Below are 27,441 nucleotides of genomic sequence, written 5' to 3' on the forward strand. Positions count from 1 at the left end.
TATTTTTGTATTTGATAATTGTCAAAGGTTGTCAGCTTTATGTCAGTCAGTTGGTTTTAGATTTCGGAGAACTCATTCGATTTTATTTACTGCACTTTCAGATTAAATAAAATTGTATTATTTATAGAAATCTTAAATCATGGCAGATCGTAAATTAATTCACGACGATATAAAACTGTAAGTTTTACCAAATAAATTAATATCTAAAACCAAAAGCAAATATTTTCGAATGTTATCTTGAACATCTGGCTTCGTATTTATTTTTTGGGAATCCCTACAAGATTTTCTTTCATTATACTACTTTCCTTCCTTCAAGATCTCATTTACTGCTTGTACTTATAATTCCTTTATTCTAAATGTGATGTAATTCTTTGCCCAACCTAAACGTGTTCAATACCAATTGGCATTCAATTACACTTCACTTAACAATTTTTCTTGATAAACTGATTCCGATGTTTTCGAAATTATGCCAACATTTGACAAGGCTCAGTTCTACTATAATACAGACTTCACGCACATTTAAAAAACCAGGTATCTATGTTGTGTAATTTTTTGAAGTTAATTGTGTGGCTCCCGGCACAGCATAGGACCGCTCTCCACATTCAACCATAAAAAATTGTTAAAACACTTTATATTTGACACAACTACTATGACATTGCCTGAAGTATACAAGAGACATTCATCATCTTTTAAGAAAAGAGTTTTTCTGTGTAATAACCTAATGTTATTAGGTGGGCTTAGGACACCCCTATAGAAGCAATACTGATGAAACTGAAGAATAGACCAGACATACATATAATCATGTCTAAATCACTTATGGGTTAGACACAGCCAACAGACTCGCAAAACCGAAAGGCTATATTCAGCTGCATGGCTTAATGATGGAATTGAGATTCAAATAGTGTAAGCTTGCTAGCCCATAGCCTAAAATAATAATCACAAGTTTTGAAATCTAAGCTTTAGATTAATAAAGGGAGGATGTAATTTTTTATACTGTATTGTAAACCTAGTTTTCAAAAAAACTGACAATGAATTTTTTTTTTCAGTTATATAACAGCAGATAAGTTTTATTTAGTGCCAAACATCAATCCTACTGAAGTTCTGGTAATAGACAGAGTCACAGGGGAAGCCGCTGTGAAAGGTAATCAATATGATAAAGAAATAAAAAATTAAACCAACTATCGCATAATAAAATAGGCCATGTCTATGCTCTTGTTAAACAAAATAATCCTGTCTCAGTGGAAATTCCTGGGATAAACTTTTCTTATTGTCTTCTTAAAGGAACAAATGCCAAATTTCAGGTATCCTATAAAAAATCTGCTCTCCATGCCCAGTTGTCTATTGTTTGTCAGTCAGTCACTATGCAATTTTCTTTTACTATTAACATTTTCATTGTGAAGATCCCAATAATGTTGCCATATGAAAAAATCTTTTAACCAAAAATGTGCTGCAAATAAAAGTTTCCAACTTTACTAGGTTTCAAAAAGAAAACACATAGTATAGTAAAGTTTATTCAGGTGGTGTATAAGGTTTTTTAGGTAAACAACATGTCACCAAGGTCAGGCCATAGATGCAACTTGTAAATATCAAACAAACATACATACATATAGTCACATCTTAATCCTTTGCTGCATACACAGAGCTAACAGTCTTGAATATGTTGAGATGCCATATTCAGCTGTCGTCAATATCAAACATACATACATAAAATCACGCCTTTTCCCGGAGGGGTAGGCAGAGACAACATCTTTCTAATTGCCACAATCTCTGCATATTTCCTTCGCTTCATTCACATACATAACTTTCTTCATGCAAGCTCGGCGGTGTCAGATACTCTTGACTAGACCTTTTGCCAGGACGTCCTTAATTTATATCAAACATGCATGTAAGTAATATAAGGGTTCATTATACCATATAGAATAAATAAATATAATTATATGTATACGGGACAAATTACACAGATTGAGTTAGCCTCGAAGTAAGTTTGAGACTTGTGTGTAATACTAACTCAACGATACTATATTTTATAATAAATACTTATATATTGATAAACATCCAAGACCCAGGCCAATCAGAAAAAGTTCTTTTCTCATCATGCCCTGGCCAATATAGAACAGGATAAAACTATTAAATTTTTTCAGATTTTGTATCGGTGAAGATTCCAATACCGGAAAATGTGTACAAACCAATATGCGGTTTTCTCGGCTCCATAAAATTGATATCGGGGCATTATCTTGTTGTTGCCAAGTACAGAATTTTGGTAAGTTTAGTGTTATTAATCATTTTTTACATTTCCTAATAATATAACATATAATCACGTCTATATCCCTTGTGGGAAATAGAGAGACAACAGTCTTCAAAAGACTAAAAGCCCACGTACGAACGTATGTGTAAAAGAAAGTATAATAGACAATAAATTTAAACAAATTTAAAATAAGATCAATTATAGTTTTGCAGTTTTATAACTCATGTGACGTGTGGTTCCTGGCACTAATAGAAAAAAGAATAGGACCACTCCATCTCTTTACCATGGATGTCGTAAAAGGCGACTAAGGGTTAGGCTTATAGACTTGGGATTCTTCTTTTAGGCGATGGGCTAGCAACCTGTCACTATTTGAATCTCAATTCTATCATTAAGCGAAAAACGTGGTCTATCAGTTTTTTCAAGACTGTTAGCTCTGTCTACCCCACAAGGTATATAGACGTGACCATATGTATATATGTATGTATGCATATGTATTTTATAACTTTTTTGATTTTATTATTATAGATAGGTTGTAATAATTTCTGTGTTTTTTCCAGATTGGCAGGTTAAATGGTCATGATATTTACCAACTGGCCGGCACTGATATTATCCCATATTCAAGGACAACAACGCATCTCAACAGTAAGCAGGTTAGTTCCTGTTCGTGATCAGAATTTTATTTAACTTCATAAATACACGAAAGACCATGTCCAGCTGTACAGCTTTATGATACAATCAAGACCAATTATAATATTAATAATAATTCGACGGCCTCTGTGGCGCAGCGGTAGTACGCTTGTGTGTGACACCGGAGATCCCAGGTTGGAATCCCGGCCAGGGCATGATGAGAAAAGAACTTTTTCTGATTAGCCTGGGTCTTGGATGTTTATTTATTATAAAATATAGTATCGTTGGGTTAGTATCTCGTAACACAAGTTTCGAACTTACTTCGTGGCTAACTCAATCTGTGTAATTTGTCCTGTATATATTTATTTATTTATTTACAGGACAAATTACACATTTTGAGTTAGCTTCAAAGTAAATTTAAAACTTGTGTTGCGAGATACTAACTCAATGATACTATATTTTACAATTTATCCTTAGAAAGATAAACATCCAAGACGTCGACCAAGATGACGAGAGCTGTGTTGTACCCAGCAGCAGTACAAAAAAGAATAGGACCACTCCATCTCTTTTCCATAGATGTTGTTAAAGGCGACTAAGGGATAGGCCATCAAACTTGGGATTCACTTTGGCGTTGGGCTATCAACCTGCCACTATACAATCTCAATTCTATCATTAAGCCAAATAGCTGAACGTGGCCGATCAGTTTTTTCAAGACTGTTGGCTCTATCTACCCCACAAGGGATATAGATGTCTCCATATGTATGTATGTACTGTTATTTCTAGATTGAAGACAACAACACGTATGAGCGTATGCTGCGGTACGCTCTGGAGACGCCCGGTATATACTTCTCATACGGATACGAGCTCACTCACACTCTACAGCGGCTGCACTCAGTCTCAGCTGATTTCCACAAGGTATATTAATTATATAGAATAGTATACATTTATTTTCAAAATTGGAAACAAGGTATCACTTATTGGATTATATTTTTACGATCTGTTTTTAGCGGATAGCCCACCAGGTACTATATGAGTTAGAGAGACAAAGAGAGCAAAAAAAATGTACTTTGCTCTCTTTTTCTCTTTTAGGTATGTAGGATCTGTCAATAGAATTTTTAAGTTCGTGGCTCAACAAAATCAGTCCAGTTGTTTTTGAGATATTAATATATATTTGTAAAAAGGAGGTCTAAGTTCGCGGCGCATGACTTGTAGTATTTGATTCCAATGTTTCTCCACCAGATGTCGATGGTGGCGCGCGCGGACCCTCGCTTCGTGTGGAACGGCCACCTTCTGAAGGACTTCTCACACGAACAGTTCCAGAACTTCGCGCTTCCAATCATACAAGGATGTATCCTTAATAATGTCATGTCCCAGTCATCATCATTTTAGCTTTTAAATGTGACTTTTGATATTCGATAAGTGATCAGTATTTCAGAAGTTGAATTCGAAAAAGTTCTCGTAAATTGTTGTCTATGATACATTAGAAAGCATTTTAATTAATAAAAATTTAAGCGCAAAATTTTTCTGAAATAGAGTCACAGGAATGTGAAAAATTTGGTTATATCAAAGAAGCAATCCCGGTCTGACCTTCAAGTTGCTAATAACAAAAGAAATGTCAAACTTTGTACGTAATTGAACATTCTGTTTCCTAAAATGAGCAGCTGTCCTTACGATTTGCCACAACACAAAATCGCCTGTTCTTTTTCATGATATGAATTACTTAACTCTCAGTACAGTCGTGTCAATAAACAACGTGTCAGTGAAAGGTCACCAGCTGACGTGGGCGCTGGTGTCGCGCCGCTCTGTGCACAGAGCAGGCACCAGGTTCTTCATGCGGGGAGTCGACCCTCAGGTTAGTACATTTTATTTATTTATGTAAATTTAATGCATGTAAAATTTACAACAGGCGGACTTAATGTCATAAGGCATTCTCCGCCAGTCAAATCTTTGGCTTAAACTGAAATGTATGTACGCGCAGAAGTCTGATTTTATATCCTGCGAATTATTTGAGCCAATCAGAGCGCGCTGTTTGAACCCGTAAGAACAGTGAACTGTCCGCCATTATGAGCGAGATAGCAGGAGACGTTTTGTATTTGGATTTTTATATACTTGTAATAAAGTTTGGTTCGGCGACTTAATTAACAGGGGAACAAAACTCATCTTGGATCATGTTAACTTATCCATATTCGTGAAATGTGCACCTTTGCCGTAAGTTAGTCTTCAAAATACTCGTCGCAAATTCGAACCTGGGTGCCTTGGGACGGTTACGCTTTTGTAAGTTGATTACGTTTACCAGTTCACCAATGCGGATCTAAAGCTTTTAAAACCGAGATTTCCATAGTATATGTATTTTTTCTTCTTGGTGTTGTTTAAACCTTATTTGAGTTATAATCAAAAAAGTAAAGTCAGTGTTCTTTGATGAAAAATAATATATAATAAAAAAAAAATGTCATCTTGCTTCTTCTCTTTCGATTGCAACAAAAGTAAATCATTGTTTCTTATTATTTATTCATTACTCAAATTCAATTCAAAAACTTTATTCATTATTATAGGATACATCATATCACTTAATAATTGTCATCTACTTACAACATTTCACTCAATAATTGTCATAATTATACACTTATTACATTTAAAAACACAGGGGAACGTAGCGAACTTCGTTGAAACAGAACAGATAATAGAGAGAGGAGGTGAGAAATCCTCGTTCGTTCAGACCCGAGGCTCCATTCCGCTGTACTGGAGCCAGTACCCGAACCTCAAGTACAAGCCGGCCATGGAGCTGGCGCACGAGGACCACGTGGCGGCGTACACCAAGCACCTGATGGACCAGCAGCAGAGATACGGCAACCAGGTGCTCGTCAATTTGGTGAGTTTTTACCTTCTATGACTTTCATTACACTCTCTTATACAAGCGATACAAGCTCTGCTTAGTTCAGACACCAGTCTCTCGCAATTTTCACTTTTACTATAAGTCTGTGTCATGTTTTGATTGTGGAGAAAAATAAAGAAATTTGAATTTGAATTCTTAGATTACCTTCCTAGCCTTTTTTTCTTCTCTCAAGGTCATCTATCATTGTTATTCTTTGGAACACCTGATGTTGTCACACCATAGTATTGTTGTGCTGATCAATTCTACCATGGTTATTTATAGTTAGACCAAACTCGCCATTTTCTTCCAAGATAAGTATCTAAGGCCAGCTTTGCCCAAAGACCGAGATGGCGTCGTGTTATTGAAATATCAGACTTTCAGACACTCAGTAAGGTGCCCATCGCTAAGGGAGTATGCAAAACAAAAGACCGCTAATTTAAGGTGAGAAGATCTTTCTTGAGGTTCTCCCTCTAGAACTCAGTTCGTTTATTCTTCAAAATGAGAAGTAGTTCTAAGTGGAGGGCAGAGTCTCCATTCCGCTGCACTGGAGCCAGGCGGAACGACGACCAGGTTTTCATCAATTTGGTCACTTTTACAAGGTAACAACCATATTGATTTTGTTCTACACCTTGACAAACACCTGCATTTCCTTCAACGACTCCTACTTGAAGTTGAACTTTCTTGCTTAGGAAATATCGTCCATGAAGACAATCGTGATGACGTCATACCTTCGCCCTGATGCTGGCTACTATATCATTTGAAGATTCTCTGAAACCCAGTAGGCTGGCTGATTTCAGAATGTCGTCAGTTTTATAAGTTTTAGTATTTTCATCCCGTCTTGAGCAACTGAAGCAATGGTGTAGAATTTCCCCAGCAACTTTTTTTTTCATTGATGTAAAACTGCACTTTAAGAGAAGATGAGTTATAGTTTCATGTGTATAGGTTGAGACTATGGATTTTACAGATCTCTCTCGGTTTCCCTACGCTCATCATCACACTTCATCAAATTTTCGACAACGATACATACTTTTGATCCTTTTTAAGTTCCATTCATATAATATATTTTCTCCAACCCGAATATTTTTTTTTTGTACCCGAAGCCGCCGAGCTTGCATGAAGAGGGTTATGAATGTGGATGAAGCGAAGGAAGTATGCGGAGATAGTGGCAAGTGGAAAGAGGTAGTCTCTGCCTACCCCTCCGGGAAAGAGGCGTGATTTTTTTGTTTCATAACATATTTCACATTCATAACTCTCTTCATGCAAGCTCGGTGGTTTCGGGTACTTTTGACCTGACCCTTTACCAGGACGTCCTTAATTTGATCAAGATATGTTCGTCTAGGTAATATTTTTATGTATGTATGTATGTATTATCTCCAACAGATAGACCAGCGCGGCTCGGAAGAAGCCCTGGAGAGGGGTTACCGCGCCGCCGTGGCCGCCGCGGCGTTGCCCGGGGTCAGATATGAGCCGTTCGACTTTCACGCCGAGTGCAGGTCCATGAGGTACCATCGGCTGAACGTGCTCATAGACAGAATAGCTCATGAGCAGGTGAGAGTGGAAGTTACAATTGTATTTATTACCACTACTAGCTATTTGGCTAAGGGTCAGGTTTACAAACTTGGGATTCTTTTTTAGGCGATGGGCTAGCAACCTGTCACTATTTGAATCTCAATTCTATCATAAAGCCAAATAGCTGAACGTGGTCATTCAGTCTTTTCAAGACTGTTGGGTCTGTCTACCCCGCAAGGGATATAGACGTGGCAATATGTATGTACAAGCTATTTCCCCCCAGGTCGAGCGTCTATGGTCGAATCGGTAAAGTGCCCATTTAAAAATGCGTGATGCGCACAAATCCCACCTCGGCCAATGTACCAATGACTATTTTCGAAGTTATGTAGGTACATTAGTTTGAATACTAACCGATGCTCTTACGGCGAGGGTAAACATCGTGAGCATACCTACCTACACATTCAGCCAACTGGATGTAGATCGATCCAATACGGGTTAGGTTCCCCTGCAAAGGTTGCGGAGGTTAGATGGGAGTCCCTTAGCGTAACCAGACCTACCCAATCCAGGATCCATGGTCAAAAGGCTCACCCCGGACTCCTCTCCAGAGTGGTGAGAATCCATCCCATCCATCCTCCAGAATGTAACAGGGACTAAAGCAAGGAGGAAAAAGAAGCTACCGCTCCCTGTAGAGCGGTTACCGCGCTGAAGAGCCATTAGACTTTTACGCCAAGTTTTCTGAATGAGCAATTGAGCACTGTATGTACAGGTTTCCAGATGATGTTTCCACTCATCGTAAACGCATCGCTTAGCGCCTAAGCCTATTTAAACCTACAGTTATTCCCAGTCAAGGTCCTGAAGTGTAAGTAAAAACCCATAAGAAGAAACCTTACGGTGTATTTGTTGTTCCCAGACAGAATTCGGCTACTTCCTCTCCCGCGGCGGGACCGTCCTCCTCCGTCAGACCGGGGTCTTCCGCACCAACTGTGTGGACTGTCTCGACAGAACCAACGTGGTGCAGAGTCTGCTGGCGCGGCTGCAGCTCAACGCGGCGCTGCAGCTGCTGGCCATCACGGCCGGTGAAGAGCTTCAACCGGACTTCCAGCACTTGGTCAACAACGTGAGTCCTTCTAGTCCTCATTAGCTCGCTTCCTGGGGTAGTAGACTGCTTGTACTGAACCAACGTGGTGCAGAGTCTGGCGAGGAGCTGCAGCCGGACTTCCAGCACTTGGTCAACAACGTGAGTCCTTCTAGTCCTCATTAGCTCGCTTCCTGGGGTAGTAGACTGCTTGTACTGAACTAATGTGGTGTAGAGCCTGCTGCTCATCACGACTGGCGAGGAGCTGCAGCCGGAGTTCCAGCACTTGGTCAACAACGTGAGTCCTTCTAGTCCTCATTAGCTCGCTTCCTGGGGTAGTAGACTGCTTGTACTGAACCAACGTGGTGCAGAGTCTGCTGGCGCGGCTGCAGCTCAACGCGGCGCTGCAGCTGCTGGCCATCACGGCCGGCGAGGAGCTGCAGCCGGACTTCCAGCACTTGGTCAACAACGTGAGTCCTTCTAGTCCTCATTAGCTCACTTCCTGGGGTAGTAGCTTGTACTGAACTAACTTGGTGCAGAGTCTGCTGGCCATCACGGCCGGCGAGGAGCTGCAGCCGGACTTCCAGCACTTGGTCAACAACGTGAGTCCTTCTAGTCCTCATTAGCTCGCTATCAATCCTGGGGCAGTAGACTGCTTGTACTGAACTAATGTGGTGTAGAGTCTGCTGGCCATCACGGCCGGCGAGGAGCTGCAGCCGGACTTCCAGCACTTGGTCAACAACGTGAGTCCTTCTAGTTCTCACTGGCTCGCTATCAATCCTGGGGCAGTAGACTGCTTGTACTGAACTAACGTGGTGCAGAGTCTGCTGATCTTCACAACTGGCGAGGAGCTGCAGCCGGACTTCCAGCACTTGGTCAACAACGTGAGTCCTTCTAGTCCTCATTAGCTCGCTATCAATCCTGGGGTAGTAGACTACTTGGAATGAACCAACGTTAATATAGGTAAGGTTCCCCTGCAAAGGTTGCGGAGGTCAGACGGGAGTCGCTTCGTGTAAAAACCTGACTCACCCAATCCGGGATCCATGGTCAAAGACTTACCCCGGGCTCCTCTCCAGAGTGGTGAGGATGCAACCGGGACTATAGCCCGGTAGAAGAAGAATGCAGATGTTATTGTATGTATGTATGTGTTTTCTTTTCTCTTATCTCTATCTAATACATACATACATACATATAGTCACGTCTATATCCCTTGCGGGCTAGACAGAGCCAACAGTCTTGAAAAGACTGATAGGCCACGTTCAGCTATTTGGCTTTAAGATAGAATTAAGATTCAAATAGTGACAGGTTGCTAGCCCATCGCCTAAAAGAAGAATCCCAAGTTTATAAGCCTACCCCTTAGTCGCCTTTTACTACATCCATGGGAACGAGATGGAGTGGTCCTATTCTTTTTTTTATATTGGTACCGGGAACCACACAGCACTCTATCTATTAAAAAGAGTAATTTAATTGTTTAACAGGTATGGGCGGACCATGCAGACACAATCTCGACGCAGTACTCGGGCACTGGGGCGCTGAAGACGGACTACACTCGCACCGGCAAGAGGACCTACAGAGGAGTACTGCAAGATGGAATCAATTCCCTGACCAGATACTACAAGAACAATTTTAGCGATGGATTCAGACAGGTGAATTAGTCGTTTATTGTATTCAAGGGTTTGGTATACTGTTGTAAAATGGTGGACTTTATAATTAGCAGAGATCGGAATAGGTAGATTGAATTGGGGTCAATGAACTGAACCGTATATATTAATATGGACATGCCTCCGTCCGTAATTTTGAATAGGTCTGAGAATAAGCCAACATCTATTTTTCATACCCCTTAGTGATAAGGGTTGTCTACCCTTAACATTTCTTTTTTAACTAGAAATTATTTAATAATTATTTATATGGCAAAACAACGTTTTTTCGGAACAGCTAGTATTATAAGCTAGTAATAAATTCTCTTACTAACCCCCATCAAATTCTCTGTTCACGAAATGATCTTGTGGGGTTGCCTGGAAGAATAGAACAGAATAGATTTATTTTCAAAATTGGATACAAGGTATCACTTATTGACGTCACATAACTTAAATCTAATTATAACTACTAAGAGATTAGATAGAAGAGAGAAGAGATTACATAATGAGATAAAGCCGCCTTTTGTTAAAATAACTTATACAAAAATAATTTATCCTTAACTTATAAACTACGCTGTTATACCTTAGCATAAGTTTAGGATAAGTTTTTTTTGTTATAATTTATAGGATTATTCTACTTGGGATTCTTTTTTAGGCGGATGGGCTAGCAACCAGTCATTATATGAATCTCAATTCTATCATTATGCCAAACAGCTGAACGTAGCCTATCAGTCTTTTCAAGACTGTTGGCTCTGTCTTCCCCGCAAGGGATATAGACGTGAATAATCTATGTATTCTATCTACCTATTTGTGTTTGTTAAGGTTGTTTAAAAAATATAATATTTTCTTTTTTTTTTTGTAGTTTTGAAGTTTTCTTTTGGTCTCTTTTCAACAGGATTCAATCGACTTAATCCTGGGCAAGTACGCGGTCGCTGATGGTGAAGACAGCACGGTGCGTTGTCCGCTCCGTCAGGCCAGGGACTGGAAGTACATCACGGTGAGTTGTATGATTGATAGGTCTTGTTTATTTATTTAAACTTCATGCGCGTAAATGTGCGTCCGATGAAAATGCTGCAGTGTAGTTTATTCCGCCGCTTCTTCTACACATGCGCTTTGGAAGCGGTAGTAGTTATAATTAGATTTAAGTGACGTGACGTCAATAAGTGATACCTTGTATCCAATTTTGAAAATAAATCTATTCTATTCTATTCTAAAATGTATAACAAAGGTGGACTCGATGCCAACAAGGCATTCTCCGCCAGTCGAACCTTTAGCCCGAACTGAGATGGATGTACGGGTGGGGCGATAACTGTAAAAGAAATAATAATATTAAATTAATCTTGCAAGTGATGATTTTTAATTTTTTCCTCATAGTGAATAGAATATAACAAAAAAATAAAATTTATAAGACTACCCCTTAGTCGCCTTTTACGACGTCCATGGGAAAGATGGAGTTGTCCTAATCCTAGTCCTAATCCAAAGTGCCGGCAACCACACGGCTTATATAAAGCCGTGATTATTTCTATGAAAATGTTTGACATTCGCAGTTCCCGTCTGTGTTACTGGTCGCGGTGTCGATGTTCTGCGCGAGCGCAACTCTGCCGCAGCACTACACCAGCGAGGTGCTCGTGTACCTCATGTTCTGGGGGGCCGCCGTGGGGGTCACTCTCAGTTACATCATGAAGTGAGTACCTATTTTAAAATAAATATATATTTAGTTCAGATTGCACAGATTGATATAACTTGTTTTACAAGATATTAAGTCAACTTTACTATATTTTATAATCATGTAATACTTATAAAGATGAACATACATCTAAGTCACAGGAAATCCCGAGCGGGGTATATTATTTTTTTGGTTTGATGATATTGCGCACAGAGATATACAAAATCCATCCGTATAATCACGTCTATATCGCTTGCGGGGTAGACAGAGCCAGAAATCTTGAAAGGCTGACAGGCCACGTTCAGCCGTTTGGCCTATTGATAGAATTGAGGTTCAAACAGTGACAGGTTGCTAGCCCATCGCATAAAAGAAGAATCCCAAGCTTATAAGCCTATCCCTTAGGCATCCCTTATACACAAAATCTTTACGTGAAACAAGCTCTCCTTTTACAGAGATTCCCACGGGAGCGAAGGCCCGCGCAAAAGCTAGTCTTTATATATCTATACATACATACATAAATATGGTCACGTCTATATCCTTTGCAGGGTAGACAGAGCCAACAGTCTTGAAAAGACTGAATGGCCACGTTCAGCTATTTGGCTTAATGATAAAATTGAGATTCAAATAGTGACAGGTTGCTAGCCCATCGCCTAAAAAAGAATCCTAAGTTTGTAAGCCTATCCCTTAGTCGCCTTTTACGACATCCATGGGAAAGTGATGAAGTGGTCCTATTCTTTTTTGTATTGGTGCCGGGAACCACACGGCACAACCGGGAACCATACAAGCTCTCCTTTTACAGATATTCCCACGGGAGCGAATGCCCGCGCAAAAGCTAGTCTGTATATATACATACATACATAAAATCACGCCTCTTTCCCGGAGGGGTAGGCAGAGACTATCTCTTTCCACTTGCCACGATCTCTGCACACTTCCTTCGCTTCATCCACATTCATAACTCTCTTCATACAAGCTCGGCGGTTTCGGGTACTTTTGACCTTTTGTCTGTATATATCTGTATATGTTATATATATATATATATGTGTGTGTTACAGACACGGCCCCGAATTCGTGGACTGGCCGCGTCTAGAAGCGGCCGGTTTGGCTCAGTCTCGCGCGCAGCCGTCCTTATGATCGAAGAAATGCCGCACGTAATTGTCGTTTAGCTGTCTCTTCATACGCAAGCCACGGCGCGTAAGTTGACCCACGGTTACATACAGGTGTCAGGTATATAGTTGGGTTTTGAAAGCTGATATTTTGGTAGTTATAGCTTATTCCGTAATCGAGGGGTGTTGGGTACATTAGGCTCAGGATATAACTGAGCTGCCTCCCTTTGACAACTGAATGTTCGAGGCAGAAGTATATCCTATGCTGACTGTACATTATTAGTTACCATAATTTTTTATGGCATAATTTGTTCACATAATTTTTTTTATCTTTCGTTTCGCATACAATTTTAAATAGTAAAAAATATACGAAACGATGATTATGCTTGAAAGTAGTCTACAAATTATACCATAAAAATTTTGGGGGTCACTTTGGGGGTGGGGTGAACACCATTTGACTCCAAACCCCATAAAAAAAGGAATCAGCTTTCTGACAGTTACCAAAAGTACAACTATCTCCTATATTCCTGAGATACCTGCGTTGATTTCCGCCATTTTGGTTCAACTTATATTCCGGGTATTGTGTAATGTTACGTCCGAACACATTGACTACAAATTTGAAGTTAGGTTCAATTTTTTATATTGAACAGCTTTTTCTAATTTGTATTCAATATTTATATTTATCCAGAGCCAAAACTTAATTGATTTCGCTAGAATTTTAGTGAGAAGTTGTTCAAAATAACTGACTGAACCTAACGTTAAAACATTTGATTCATTTTACGCAGAGTATACAAGCGTTAGATCGGCAATAAAAAAGAGAAAGACTCCAGGTTTTCAGTATGTTAGAGTGAGTAAAACTATTGTCACCTATGTTCTGTGTTAACTAAAAACTTTTTTTTTAATTTATTACCGGACGAATTAACAGTAAATTTTATGTTTTTTTGACTCTTCATACGATTGACAATCTAACGCAAGTATAATCAATAGACATCACAGAAAATGTCGATTGTTCTACATGTATCTTTAGCCAGCTACAAATTCAAATTTAGAATTCGAAACATATGTAACAGTGCCTCATATACATTTATATATTCTGTTGCTGGAATTCAAAAAAGTTTTATAGTGTTGCAAAAACTTGTTATACTATGGGCCTATGAGATACCTGGGCCACTTCCCGCTTAAGGAATGATGACACAGGCATCTCCTAGTTTGACTGTACCAACCTTTTACCTAGACGTACAGTGGTCTACATAGAAATACGCCTCGAAACCTACGGTATCCTACAAAAGCATCTTCTGTGCTTTTGCACCTAAATGAATTTTAGGTACGCATCACAAGGTGGTACACTTTTCTATGTGACACCCACTGTACGGAGAAACAATAGAATCATTGTATAATGTAAGAAATTATATGAAATCAAAGTGCAAAGAACTTATCTCTCCAAAGCATTCGCAATCTTATAACCTGGTCATAAGGTTTAAAAAATGTTTTTTAAACTATGTTATTACGATATTTCTGTGATTGGTCAAATTTATTGTCCATTGTTATTTTGTTCCGTACTTTTCATTGTATTTTAGGACTTATGGTATGGTTAAAGAATGTTGCTTTCTTGACTGTAAAAAGCAGGGCCGTATTTGGAGATTAAATGCCACAAAAGGAAATATAATTAATTAGAAAGGTAAAATAGGTATGAAACATAAATATGTTTCCTTATGCCTTAAATAATAAGATCTAAAAAACGAAATACACATATTAAAAAAAATAAACGAAGGGTCAATACATAAAGCCCACCTCTAAATCCGGCCCTGGTGAAACGTCAATTTAGACACGTGATTTCTGTGTGTGAAATATTGTTAAGGTTCAGACACACAAGATATTAAAAAACGAATACGATTGTTAATATTCAAGTCTTCAAGTTCGTCTAGCATTAATTGGTTCTAATAGAAAATTCAAGGAAATAATTGCATTTATTTAAGCCTATGTGCTGTGGCGCAGTGGTCGTGTTGATGTTCTGAGTCACAAGGGTTCGATCCCCGGTCAGGTCATGATGAAAAACGGAAATTTCAATGAAAGAAAGGTCTTAGATGTTATCCAGTGTGTCTGGCCTGAATGTCATGCATTTCTCCCGTATTGGGTCCCACAAAGTTAATGGCTTATTCATCATTTCAGACGAAATTTTTCTGCGCAATTGTCGTTTCGCATTACGTTTTGCACATTAAAATTTAATATAATCTGTGCGCTTGACATTTTTGAGACCCAATATGGACCCAAAGGTCATCATTCCATTAGGGACCTTTTAGGTCCGGTAGTCAATTTCCGTGGAACAAAGCGTGGTTGTTTTTTTTTATATTTACAGCCACCTGTACAGAAACATTGCCCCATATTACTTTCCAAAACTATAGGTGGGTCAAGTTTATTTGCAGGCGACTGTACTAGTATGATGTTTCACACTAGCGTGTGAAATTATTTACAGAAGACACACACAAATTACGTCTTTATACCTCACGGAATAGACAGAGCCAATATTCACAAGACTCAAAGGCCACGTTTAGTAAGATGGATCAATCATGGATAGAATTACTAGTCTACACTGTGAGTGAAGCATTGAAGAATGTTTTTAACCTAAATTCTAGGTAAATGTATAGATTCCAGCTCTAAATCCCTTAAACGAAGACACATTTCGTGAATCTCGTTCTTTTTCTACTGTGTGATGGCACTTAAAATTTAATTTCCTTGAGTATTTACTTTATAGCTAATGGGTTTTTTGACAAATTACATTGACTTTGAATAATAGGCGTAGATAATATGTACAAATCTTTATCTCACTATTTCTAATGAGGATACAGTGTAATTAGATAATTACCGATAGCATTTTGTGCTGGTGGCTACAAAACTCCTGCTTATTTTTTCTTTTAATAAGATGAAAATTTATTGAAAGAAAAAATAAGAATATAAAAAAAAATTATAAGAAGAAACTTGGGATTGCTCTTCGAGGGGTTAGGCTATCAATCTATCACTATATGAATCTCAATTCTATCATTAAGCCAAATAGCTGAACGTGGCCATTCAGTCTTTTCAAGACTGTTGGCTCTGTCTACCCCGCAAGGGATATAGACGTGACGTGATATAGATATAATATGGAGATGGCAAACGACAAAACGGACGGCTTTTAATGTTTTAAATGTAGAAATGACATTGCTTTGTTTTTTATTTTTTAATGTGAAAAAGTTCTTTTTTCAAATACTTTTTATTGAAATAATCTTAAAATTAATTACTAAGTATTTGTATATGTGAATTTTGTACGTATATTTTTAATGTTATTTCTTTATTTATAAATTGGCCAAAATGTAAATTGGCTTACTTGTGTACACATAGATATCATTAATATGCATTAATCTTTGATAGTTTTTTTTTTATTTTGTTAATATAGTACACATGGAAGTACCTACATACAAACTGAAAACTAAAATTTTAATAAAAATGTCCGAATGAAAAATGAAAATCCGTCCTATCTCTTTCTAACTAAGTCAATTAGAAAGAGACGGATCTAAAAATTCCTAGGTATTTTTTTCCTTTCTGGATTTTGTGTCAGTGTAATTATTGTGTACTTCCGTGGTTGAATCTTGTAAATATTCGTTAGTTAAATTAGCAATGTTGTTTCTACACAAATAAACCTTGTTGATATATTGTATTTCTTTATGTGATTGGATAATTATTATTGATAATTTAATGATAGTTTTACGGAAAGGATTATTTAACTTCAATAAAGCGTCAATCGAATTGGTTGTTTTATTACTGCCCTGTGTCCACTAAGATGATTTTATTTATTTTTGTCAAGTCAGGGAGTCAACAGTAAATCAATATATATAAATTTACTTCTAATTCGCCTCTATTACCGCGTCTTAAGAGTTCCGCGCAGCGTAGCTTAACATGCTGTTGATTGTACCTATTCAACTGTTTTATTTAACTTTGAGAATAGTTTCATTGTTCGTTATCATTTAGTAATAATCTGGTGTTATTCCCGGTTGCGTCCTCTTTGGAAACGCACCCGCCTATGTGGTCTGCTTCTGACCGTGTTTCTGAGGGGTGGAAAAGATTTTTTTAAATTACACGAAGTGACTCCCATCTAACGTTCGCAACTAGAAGACAGAGCTTTGATCGTGGTTTTGCATGAAACTGCCTATTAAAAGTATCGGTCAATACATATACCTACTACATAACTCAGATCATTAAGACTGGCTTATTTACAAATGGAATGCTTAAACTCAACTTTCATGACTTGAAATAATTAAGACAGACACGCAATCCTATGCAGATATTATGGAAAGTGAAAATAAAAATATTTTTTTTATTAAATGTAGTACAAGGCCTGTAGTGCAACATAGCCAGAATGGTGGCGGGTCAGTCACACACGGGACGAGGACCCGACGAAATAAAAAACCATAATAAAAACACAGGCACCTGCAGTACATACTCCCAATCAAATACGCCACCACAATGTGATTTTTGATTTTTTTTTTATATTTGAATCGAACGCATCAAGAATTAGATAAATTCTTTGGAACGCATTTTTATCGATTTTATCAATGCTGTCAATTTGTTATCCAATGTGTCAAATTAAAGTGCGTTTTGAACCGTCGGTAACAAAATAATATGTGACTACATTAAATATTTTTGTAATAACTGGACACGATAGCATTGTTCGTATTCTTTTTAAAATAATAAGTCTTTTTACCTATGCATAAAATTTTAAACATTTAGATCTATGATTTACATAGATCTTCAAATTGTCAGATGATAATGATAAGCAAAAACTTCTGACAGCTTTTAGTGAAACTTCAGAACGTTTACGGTCTTATCAAGGAAAATGCGATTGCTGATCGGTCCACTTTGTATTTATTTACCGTTCTAATTTATTATCGCATTGACTCGTGCATACAGTGAATAAAACAACATTTGCTCTATGCTATAAAACCGTCCTGTTACCTCTAACCCTAAAAAGAAAACTTGTTTCGTGTGAATAAAATGTGCTGATTTGAGTGAGTTTTCGCGACTTTTCCCTAACCAGGCGCCAGTATGTCTGATGAGTTAGAAGCTAGGATGTGGGACGATGGGGGCTCCAGATACGAGTCCAGAGCCCGAGGTGCTTTCTTCGAGTCAGCCTTCGCTTCATCAGAGCATTTAGATAGAGCCCCTTTGTTATCAGAAGTAAGTGCTGTTGGAATTTATTTATTTCTTTTAGAATTATACAACTTCGAATTTTGAGTTTAATTACAATTTTCGACCACCGTTTTTCAAGGCTATGGTCATTGGCTTTAATGGTTACCATATACATTGTAACTAATCCAGGAAAATTAGCAATTCAAATTATAATTTTGATTAATGACATGTGTATGTACCTACTGTGAGCTCAATGTTGCTAACTGATATCAGTGTTGAATAATAAGGAAGGTATCTTTATCAGGACCAATATAAAATTGTTCATTCTTTTTTTATTCCTGGCTCTGGTTGTATTTTGTAACCCTTCAAATGATATTGTGTAGAGTTAGATTTTTAATATATGTATGTATTATTATGTATATACATCTTTTGCTTCATCAATTTAGATCATGAAATTCTACTAGAATAAGGTTACTAAGAAGGATATAGGGTAATTTAATTGTGAAAATCTTCTGTTCTCATGACTTATCAAAATAGACTTACACATTGACAAAAGCTTTATAACAAAGTAATATCAGAATTGAAGTACTTGGACGACTATATATTAGGAGTTCAAGTAAATATTATAAAATTGTAATAACTGTTGAGAAAATTCTTCATGAATTTAGAGGAAAAATTATATAGAGAAGCCATGGCATAAATCTAGTAGGTATATGGTTAAAAGATAAAATAATGCTGTAGTAAATTTTTACAACTCAAAAAGATTATTTTGATAAGAATGGTAACATTTGATCAGCTTTTACAACAAATAGTACAATGTACAGTTTTTTATGATATCAATCAATAGCTTAACCTTCACTTATAATTTGCACTAACAACCTGCCCTGATTTCACACGGGTAGTATTTATATGTATAAACCTTCCTCTTGAATCATTCTAATGAAAAAACTGCATCAAATCCAGTAGTTTTTAAGATTTAAGCATACATAAAGACATAGAGACTGACATGGGAAGCAACATTGTTTTATATTATGTAGTGATATCACAAACTTTCCATGTGCTATGTGGTCCCTAGCACTTCAGTAGGACCAATCTATTTATTTCCCATGGATATTATAAAAGGTGACTAAGGGAATAGGTACTCATTCATCTAGTATAAGTGTCTATGCTGTTCTGATAAATCAAATCAAATATTTTATTTTCTATCAAATCTTAATCAGTAAGTACATTACATAGTTAAGATTATGAAAGACTGGTGTCTGAACTAAGCAGATGCTTGTATCTCAGAAAACCAGCCTCTCCCCACTTGTAGCTAACATAACTCATTGCATCTTAATGTACTCTACAATCTCATATGTAAACAAAATTATATATTTATTTGATTTGATTGATAGTGAAGACAAAACATAGTGTAGTATGTGGCAGCTGCTTCTCTTCCCGTGCAGATTATAAAAGTCAATCAAGGAAAATGCTTAGAAACTTGGGATTCTAGGCAATGGGCTAGCAATCTGTCACTATTTGAATCTCAATTCCATCATAAATCAATACAGCTGAACATGGTGTTACAGTCTTTTCTGTCTGTGACACAGTATGTCCCAGGTTCGAAGCCTGGCCAGGGCATGATGTGAGACAAACTTTTTCTGATTGGCCTGAGTCTTGGATGTTTATGTATAAAAGTGTTTATTATAAAATAGTTGAATTAAATAGAATACCTCGAGGCTAATTCAATCTATGTATGTAATTTGTCCCATATAATATATTTATTTATATCAGATAAATATATTTGGCAAAATTAACATATTAAAAAATGTGCTGGAAGAGAAGTTCATGCTCTTTTTTTACATATGGTGTAATAGTGACATTAATGAAAAAGAACGTAGCATACAGCTATTCTTGATAACAAACATCTGACTGTTATTTGTGACATAATCAGCAAATCTTATCACATTATTATTTTTATGTAACTATTTGCATACATATTTGTGTCTACTAGTGAATTCTGTGATGTGATAAGGGTTTTGGTATGAACATTCCTACATTTTGCTTTTTTTTAAAAACTGTCTTGGATTTTTTACTACGCTTTTATTAGCTTGGGTTGTATGTATGTATGTATGTATGTATGTAACGGAATCTTTGAGCTTAATTTTCACTGATTTCTAAACGTCTGATCAACTTGAAACTTTGCACACGTATCAAGGACCGATGACAATGCAATATTTTGATAAGAGTTTCTCATTATCCTTATTAAAACTGCCAGGATTAATAAATTCATTTTTAGATCCTTCGTATGAGAGTAAGAGAGACAGAGATAGCACCATTGCCAGTAATCTCTATACAAGAAACCAAGAAGTTCTGACGTATAAGGAGTCCAAAAAGAGATGTAATATATTTCCATATAATGTTACTATTAACCTGAGACTTTTTTATTTCATCGCATCGCTCCATTTAGAATTACCATTAGAAACAATAGTAGAATTAGTAGAATATTTTAAAACAATAAAAAATATATAAGTAATAAAACAAAAGTAATAAATGAAAATTGAACAACTAAATTTACAACAATACAAGAATAAAGTTACTACCTACAGAACTTTGTGATATTTAATACGTATTTAACATATTAATGCAATTCTTGAATTAACATTAGGTATCTTTTGCCTATTTATAATAGCAACACTGTAATACTCGTTTAAGAAATGAGTGACATTTATTTATGTCAAATAAGTTTTGCAGTAAGTTTCGAATTCGATTAGAAAACCTGTAAACTTTCTTTCTGTTTTTTTATACCGGTGCCTGTGTATTTACCTATTTGCACTTTGTTTTGTGCTGATAATTTGTCGTTATTTGTAGTTTGGAATCTTCCGTTGAGTCGAGCTTTGTTCTTCCGGATATTCGTGTGATTTTATCATCTGAGATTGGACTCTGACTGTGTTCACTGTGTTGTGCAGATAGGACTCCTGTAAAAAGTACCTGATTATTTGAGATAGGAGTCCCAAGTTTGTGTTTGTTTTTGTGAAAGACAGTTTTACAACGAAAGTGCCACGATGTCTTCCGATAAACATTGTTGCGTTCCTGGTTGTAAAGGCAGTGGAGGTATGTTTGAAATATTTTTGTTCCTGTATCAATCTGCCTCTTAATCTTGTGGTTTGATTCCTGGCAAGGCCACAATCGAAAATTATTGTTTGCTGGATAGTCAAAAATATTATTAACAGTGATTTATCACTATAAATTTCTTTTCAACTGGGTTTAACAATCATCATACATACATATAATCACGTCTATATCCCTTGCGGGGTAGACAGAGCCAACAGTCTTGTAAAGACTGATAGGCCACGTTCAGCTATTTGGCTTTAAGATAGAATTGAGATTCAAATAGTGACAGGTTGCAAGCCCATCGCCTAAAAAAGAATCATCATTATGAGAATATTATGAGATTTAATCCAATCAGGCCACATATAACTTTAAGAAAGTTAGTTGTAAAAACCTCCGGCGATGGGCGCATGGTTGCGAAAGTCTTTTCTAGTAAGATAGTTATACTAGAAGTGTTAACTTCCAAAAAATAATTGTTTAAAAAAACTAAAAAACTACGCGTTTTATTGCTAATCGAACTAAAAAATAGAAAATAAATAATAGTTTAAAAAAAACTAAAAAACTACGCTTTATTGCTAATCAAACTAAAAAATAGAAAATAAAAATTAATGACAAAGGAATTATAAAACAGTAGTAGTAAGTCGAACAATCAGTTATAGTCAATTACCTCTGATTAAAATTATAACAAAATTAAATTTATAAACAAAACAATTTAAATCTGAGTAAACAGCGTGGGGTGCCTGATGTAGTTAATATTAAAATCATTCTATTAGCATATATTTATGACAAGAGAGTTATGAAAATGAAGTAAAATGCACCCCACGCTTTTTACTCTGATTTAAATTGTTTTGTTTATAAATTTAATTTTGTTATAATTTTAATCAGAGGTAATTGACTATAACTGATTGTTCGACTTACTACTACTGTTTTATAATTCCTTTGTCATTAATTTTTATTTTCTATTTTTTAGTTTGATTAGCAATAAAGCGTAGTTTTTTAGTTTTTTTTAAACTATTATTTATTATCATATAGAATTTGAATAATGGTCAAATAAAAAAACCCCGGGACCTCCACGATAAAAAGCTGCCTATATGCCCTACCTATTATTCTGGGTCTTCAGCTATCTGCATACCAAATTTTTATTAGTAGTTTTTGTGTGAAAGAGTTACAAACATCCATACTGACATACAAACTTTCGCATTTATAATATTATTAGTAGGATTGTATGTAGCGCCATTTTCGTAAATGGTCAATGCTCTGCTGACAAATTGACTAGAACATCAGTGTACCCATAAATGTTCCAATAACTCACGCTGAACTCGCTCAGTCTGCTTAAAATATGTCCCGCCATTTGTAGGAGTCGTTTCGTCTCCACTCGGAGTTATGGTGTACCATAAAAATAAATGCGACATTTTGCTGGGCGCGGAAATTGAATGACATTCATACTTATATGCCGTGTGGTTGCCGGCACTTTAGAATAGGAACATTCCATTATTCCATTATATGTATATACGGCCCGCCCCGGCTTCGCACGGGTGGACATATTTTTGTGTTTTATATTTTGAATTAAACAAAGAGTAAACATTTCTCTCAGGCGATAATATTTTTTGGAGTGCGTGTTTTTAATTTCTCGATATTTCAGAATCTATTTATCCAATCACTGAGCTGTAAAGGACAAAGTTTATCTCCGTAAAATTATCTTGATGATAAAACAACTTTCAATCATAAGGATTAATATGCTTGTGTAATAATAATTCTCAAAACGCACCTTTGAATTTACATTATTTTTTTACGCACAAAATACCTTGTAGTTACTAAATTATAGAAGTTAGATATATCGTGTCGCGGACTTTTTTATAGATCTGCAAAAAACCTTTATTTTTGTAATAGGTACATTGTATGTCTGTATAATCAACAGTGGATCCAGCGCACGCACGGAAAGATTTTCGGTAGCGCTTTTTTTCCCGGATTACTTTATGAATGTTGAATAATTTACCTGAAAACTAATTTATTTTAAAACAAATTTATGCCTATGTCACTTTTGAAGGTCTATTCTATATCTGTGCCAAATTTTATCAAAATCGGACCAGTAGTTTTTGAGTTTATTCCACACAAACATACAAAAATACAAATCTTTCCTCTTTATTATTAGTGTTAGTTCAAAACAAATTTATGCCTATGTCACTTTTGAAGGTCTATTCTATATCTGTGCCAAATTTTATCAAAATCGGACCAGTAGTTTTTGAGTTTATTCCACACAAACATACAAAAATACAAATCTTTCCTGTTTATTATTAGTGTGGATGTGGATTTATCTTCAAGTGGGTGTCGTAAATGGCGACTAAGGAAAAGGCTTATAAACTAGGAATTCTTTTTGTAGGCGAAGGCCTACTCCTAGCAACCTGTCACTATTTGAGTCCCAATTGAAGACTGTTGGCTCTGTCTATCCCGCAAGGGATATAGACGTGAATTAATGTATGTACCTAGAATAAAATAGAATAGATTTATTTTCAAAATTGGATACAAGGTATCACTTATTGACGTCACATCACTTAAATCTAATTATAACTACTACCTATAATATTTGTTGGGATTGGGATGATCTGAAATTTTTTAACACAAATATTCTATGCGAAAGTTGAAGAGTCTGTAGAAGGATATAGGGAAGTACTTTTAATCCCGGTAAAAACTATAGCTCCCGTGGGATTTGCGAAAAACATGTTATTTTTTTACGTGGCGCTAAATTCGCAGGCGAAGCTACGAGTAAAATCTAGTTTTTTATAAGCTTGAACCGAAAAATACTTGATCAAAATTCCCCTTGTTTTTTGTGGAATGGTGCTTTGATCTCGTCTAATCTTTTGCATGGATGGCTTTTAACACATGATTACTAAGGTACATGTAATCATGGTAACCCTTATGTATAAGGGTTACCATGATTTTTTTTTCATACAAATTTTATAAAGAATAACGAAATTTAAGGATAAGTAAAATTTTGGTTGCAAACTTCAATATATATACCTATATATAACTATATGCATACGAAAGACGCCGCGTATAGATTACTAATTGCAACATTTACGTAATAAACCCGCGACGTAAAAAAAATACTATAATCTACCCTCAAAATTGCGAAATAACCATTTCGAATAGAATTATCATAACGAGCATTTAGTATAGTCTTGTAGCACAAAATTATTATACACAGGTACCTACCATAATTCATCATTAAAAACAGTGAGGTTATTTGTATAAGTGGGAAATAGTGTTTTGTCCAAAATGGGAGCCAAGGTAAGGAGATTGGCGCCGGTTACATAATATGAATTGTTAAGTCTAGCTTCTAGTCTAGACATTATGTTTTGGATTATTTATTGAACAAATATGAATTGATGACCATATAACATACCTACGTACATATAATCACGTCTAAATTCAAACAGTGAAAGGTTTCGGATCTAGTTTTTCCGCTTCAATAGTTCCATATGTAGTACTAGCTTTCCGCCCGCGGCTTCGCCCACGTGTAATTCGGTTATATATAGCGTTTTTTAATGATCTCGACAGGGATTTTTCTTCCACAGGCTGAAATCTCTTCGTTCGTGCACACATTCGGTAACGAAACCATAGCGCGATCTATCTCGATGCCAACGCCATCTATCGAGCATCGAGACAACTCGTGATAGTTAATAGAAAATAAAATTCGGGTGTTTTATTTATGCATACCGATTACGCCGAGATTTACGTGATTCTTTTTTTGTTGGACCGATTTACGTGATTCTTTTTTTGTTCGGTAGGGTATACTTTCAAGTTGGTCCCGTTGTTACCTAGTCAGGATCTGATGATGGTATTCCAGGGAAATCAAGGGCAAACCTCAAATTTACAGGCAATTACGTTTTTGACAATTTCATAGATCTGTTTAAGTATTTGCGTCTGATAGTCATCATCCCATGTGAATGAGCTGATGATGGAAGGTACAACTCCTCAACGGTTAGGAGTTGAAAGAAAATTCTTACGAAGTTATACGTACATGTGAGGCTATTAGGTTGACCTGATAATAAAAAGTAAATCTCATTAACGTTAAGAATTTAGGTGAAAATGGATGCGGACAAATTTCGTAGCTGTTTATATGGGTAGTGTTAACACAAAATAGGGATTTAAAGGCGTGATGTTATTAATGTTATGCATGTATGTACATAATTATGTATGTTATTATGTATGTTAAAGAGACGACTGAAAGTTGTCATACAAAGTCTTTTTTTTTAAGGATGGGAAATCATCAAATGACCTCTCCCGCTCTGGGTGGAACGGAAGGGAGTGTCAGACTTTTACTGACTAAAACCCACCTCGTTCCTTCAGTTGCCCTTTGCGTTCCGGGGCCACGGTATTTCCCGCAGCCCCGGCTCAGTTTATCCCGTTTCCCCCCTTGGGGGTTGACATTTCAAAAATCCCTTCTTAGTGCTCACTTATGTTACTAAAGGAACCTCTGTTCAAAATCTCAGACTCCTATACCGAGCGGTTTCGGCCGTGCGTTAATAAATCAGTCACCCAATCGCACCCCCTAAATCACGATTGGAGGGTAGTTTGAAAAAACTTATAATGTCAAACATATTTACTTGCCTATGTACGTGTTCATGCCAAGTTTCAAGTTTATAAACCCAAGGAATAAGATTTTTCATAGAAACGTTTTTACCCCTTTTCCCCCCCTTGGGGGTTGAATTTCCAAAAATCCTTTCTTAGTGCTCCCCTACATATCCCAAGGAACCTACATTCCAAATTTCAGCTGTCTACGACCAGTAGTTTCGACTGTGCGTTGTCTGTCAGTCAGTCACTCAGTAACGGAAGAGTTTTATATATATAGATTATCACATGATGTATCTTCTGTATAGCTGACTTTATATATAGTAGAACCGCCTAAATGAGTCCTCGCCCGCGGAGTACAGGGGCGCGGGGGTATGACGACGAAGGGGAACGAAAGAGGTGCGGGCGGCGGTCGAGCGTAGCGTGTAATACAAGGGGCGAAATGTTACTGGACATTTCTTGAGATATGTGACGTCATAGTGGTTAGCGGCAAACAGGTGAAGATTTTTATTAAAAAAATAATAATGGCTATACAAAATTTGAATGAAACAACTGTAAACTATACAACGTGTTCCTTTTGTTATCCCATAACTCCATGGTATCAACGAGACCACGTACATGAATTAAATAGCATAAGCATTTTTCGATTATTGTTATTTTCAAATTTTTATTTTTCATACAAAACAATTCGATAAAAATGTGATTTTATGATATATAGGTATGATATGTAGGTAAAAAAAGGTAATAAAGTTATGTATGTAATATTTATTTATGCAAAATTTATCAAAATTATAAATCAATCACTTATGTCCATAATATCACTATCACTGGAACTTGATTCTTCACTTTCACAACAGCCATCATCAGAATCATCAGAATCGTCTTGCACATTAATAATAAAATCAACAACTTCATCTAGGACTCCATCATGTTTGCAATATTCGTCTTCGATTTTAATCACGTGTTTAACACAATTCTCCCATTTCTCTTTGGGATATTCAGCAAATAATCTCTCTAATATTTCTTTTTTCTGGTCCAAATTAGAGTCGATACTTTTTTGTGCTAATTGTCCTTTGATATCACCCCAGACCAACTCAATTGGGTTCAGGTCTGGGTGATATGGAGGCAAACGCAATACTTCGTGTCCGTTTCTTTTCAATACCTCGTCAATTTTGTAAATATCTTCTGTGAAATTACTTTTAATTAATTTATATAAGTCATCCTTTCTAAGTTTTTCATCAAAAGGCACGTTATGTCGTCGTAGCCATTCTTGCATAGTTGGCTTGGTAGAAGCCATAGTTGGCTTTTTCTCTTCTCGAACCGAATGATAAGCTGCGTTGTCCATTACTATGACAGAATTTTGCGGTATATTAGGCATGAGCTTTTCATTTATCCATTTACTGAAATTTGCGAAATTCATAGAATCGTGATAATCACCTGTTTTACATTTGGATTTGAATATCACAAGGGCTCCGTCTACAAATCCAATTTGACCTCCACAATGTACGATGATCAAACGGTCCCCTTTACCAATATGAGATAGAACGCCAAGTTCATCCTTTGATTGCCAACATTTTGAAACGTTATGAGACGCGTTTACATAAGTTTCGTCAAGGTATAAAATATGTCTTCCTTCTCTACGATATTTTTTAATAGTATTTAGGTATTTCCACCTCCACGATGTGATATTTGGCTGTTCGATAAGGAGTTTCCTTTTAGATCCGCATTTCTTAAATTTAAAACCTAGATCATGTAATAATAGCCTTAAATATTCCCTGCCGCAGTGTAATATATTCTCTTCTCTAAGTACAGCGTTCAAAGTTTTCAGAGTAGGTATTTTTTTGAAAATTGTGTAAAACTGAGTGACTTTTCTTCTTACCACTCC

The 27,441-nt window shown here is 36.5% G+C and overlaps 2 protein-coding genes across 2 annotated transcripts in view; both read left to right on the forward strand.

The window, feature by feature from the left end:
• Window positions 1–41: 41 nt before the first annotated feature.
• Window positions 42–16,514, forward strand: LOC106141039 (phosphatidylinositol-3-phosphatase SAC1). The gene is made up of 14 exons (XM_060951207.1): window positions 42–177; window positions 1,047–1,141; window positions 2,142–2,260; window positions 2,803–2,895; window positions 3,656–3,787; window positions 4,112–4,220; window positions 4,609–4,724; window positions 5,517–5,741; window positions 7,125–7,292; window positions 8,164–8,370; window positions 9,807–9,974; window positions 10,861–10,962; window positions 11,513–11,649; window positions 12,684–16,514. The coding sequence occupies exons 1-14, from the start codon at window positions 140–142 to the stop codon at window positions 12,760–12,762; spliced, it is 1,788 nt and encodes a 595-aa protein (XP_060807190.1). The 5' UTR covers window positions 42–139; the 3' UTR covers window positions 12,763–16,514.
• Window positions 16,515–17,584: 1,070 nt separating this feature from the next.
• LOC106141482 (proton-coupled zinc antiporter SLC30A2) overlaps window positions 17,585–27,441 on the forward strand; it is a 30,954-nt gene continuing 21,097 nt past the window's right edge. The window contains exon 1 of the mRNA XM_060951203.1: window positions 17,585–17,942. Within this exon, the coding sequence (XP_060807186.1) occupies window positions 17,811–17,942 (132 nt within the window). The 5' untranslated portion in view covers window positions 17,585–17,810. The remainder of the gene's footprint in view (window positions 17,943–27,441) is intronic.

This window comes from Amyelois transitella, chromosome 24 (genome assembly GCF_032362555.1).
Source record: "Amyelois transitella isolate CPQ chromosome 24, ilAmyTran1.1, whole genome shotgun sequence".
In the NCBI taxonomy this organism is placed as follows: Eukaryota; Metazoa; Arthropoda; class Insecta; order Lepidoptera; family Pyralidae; genus Amyelois; species Amyelois transitella.

What these genes read in the sequence shown, in the direction of transcription:
- LOC106141039 (XM_060951207.1), top strand. Translation starts at nt 140, where the DNA reads ATGGCAGATCGTAAATTAATTCACGACGATATAAAACT. An exon ending in ATTCACGACGATATAAAACT is followed by an intron (nt 178 to 1,046) that starts GTAAGTTTTACC and finishes TTTTTTTTTCAG; the next exon opens with TTATATAACAGCAGATAAGT. An exon ending in ACAGAATAGCTCATGAGCAG is followed by an intron (nt 7,293 to 8,163) that starts GTGAGAGTGGAA and finishes TGTTGTTCCCAG; the next exon opens with ACAGAATTCGGCTACTTCCT.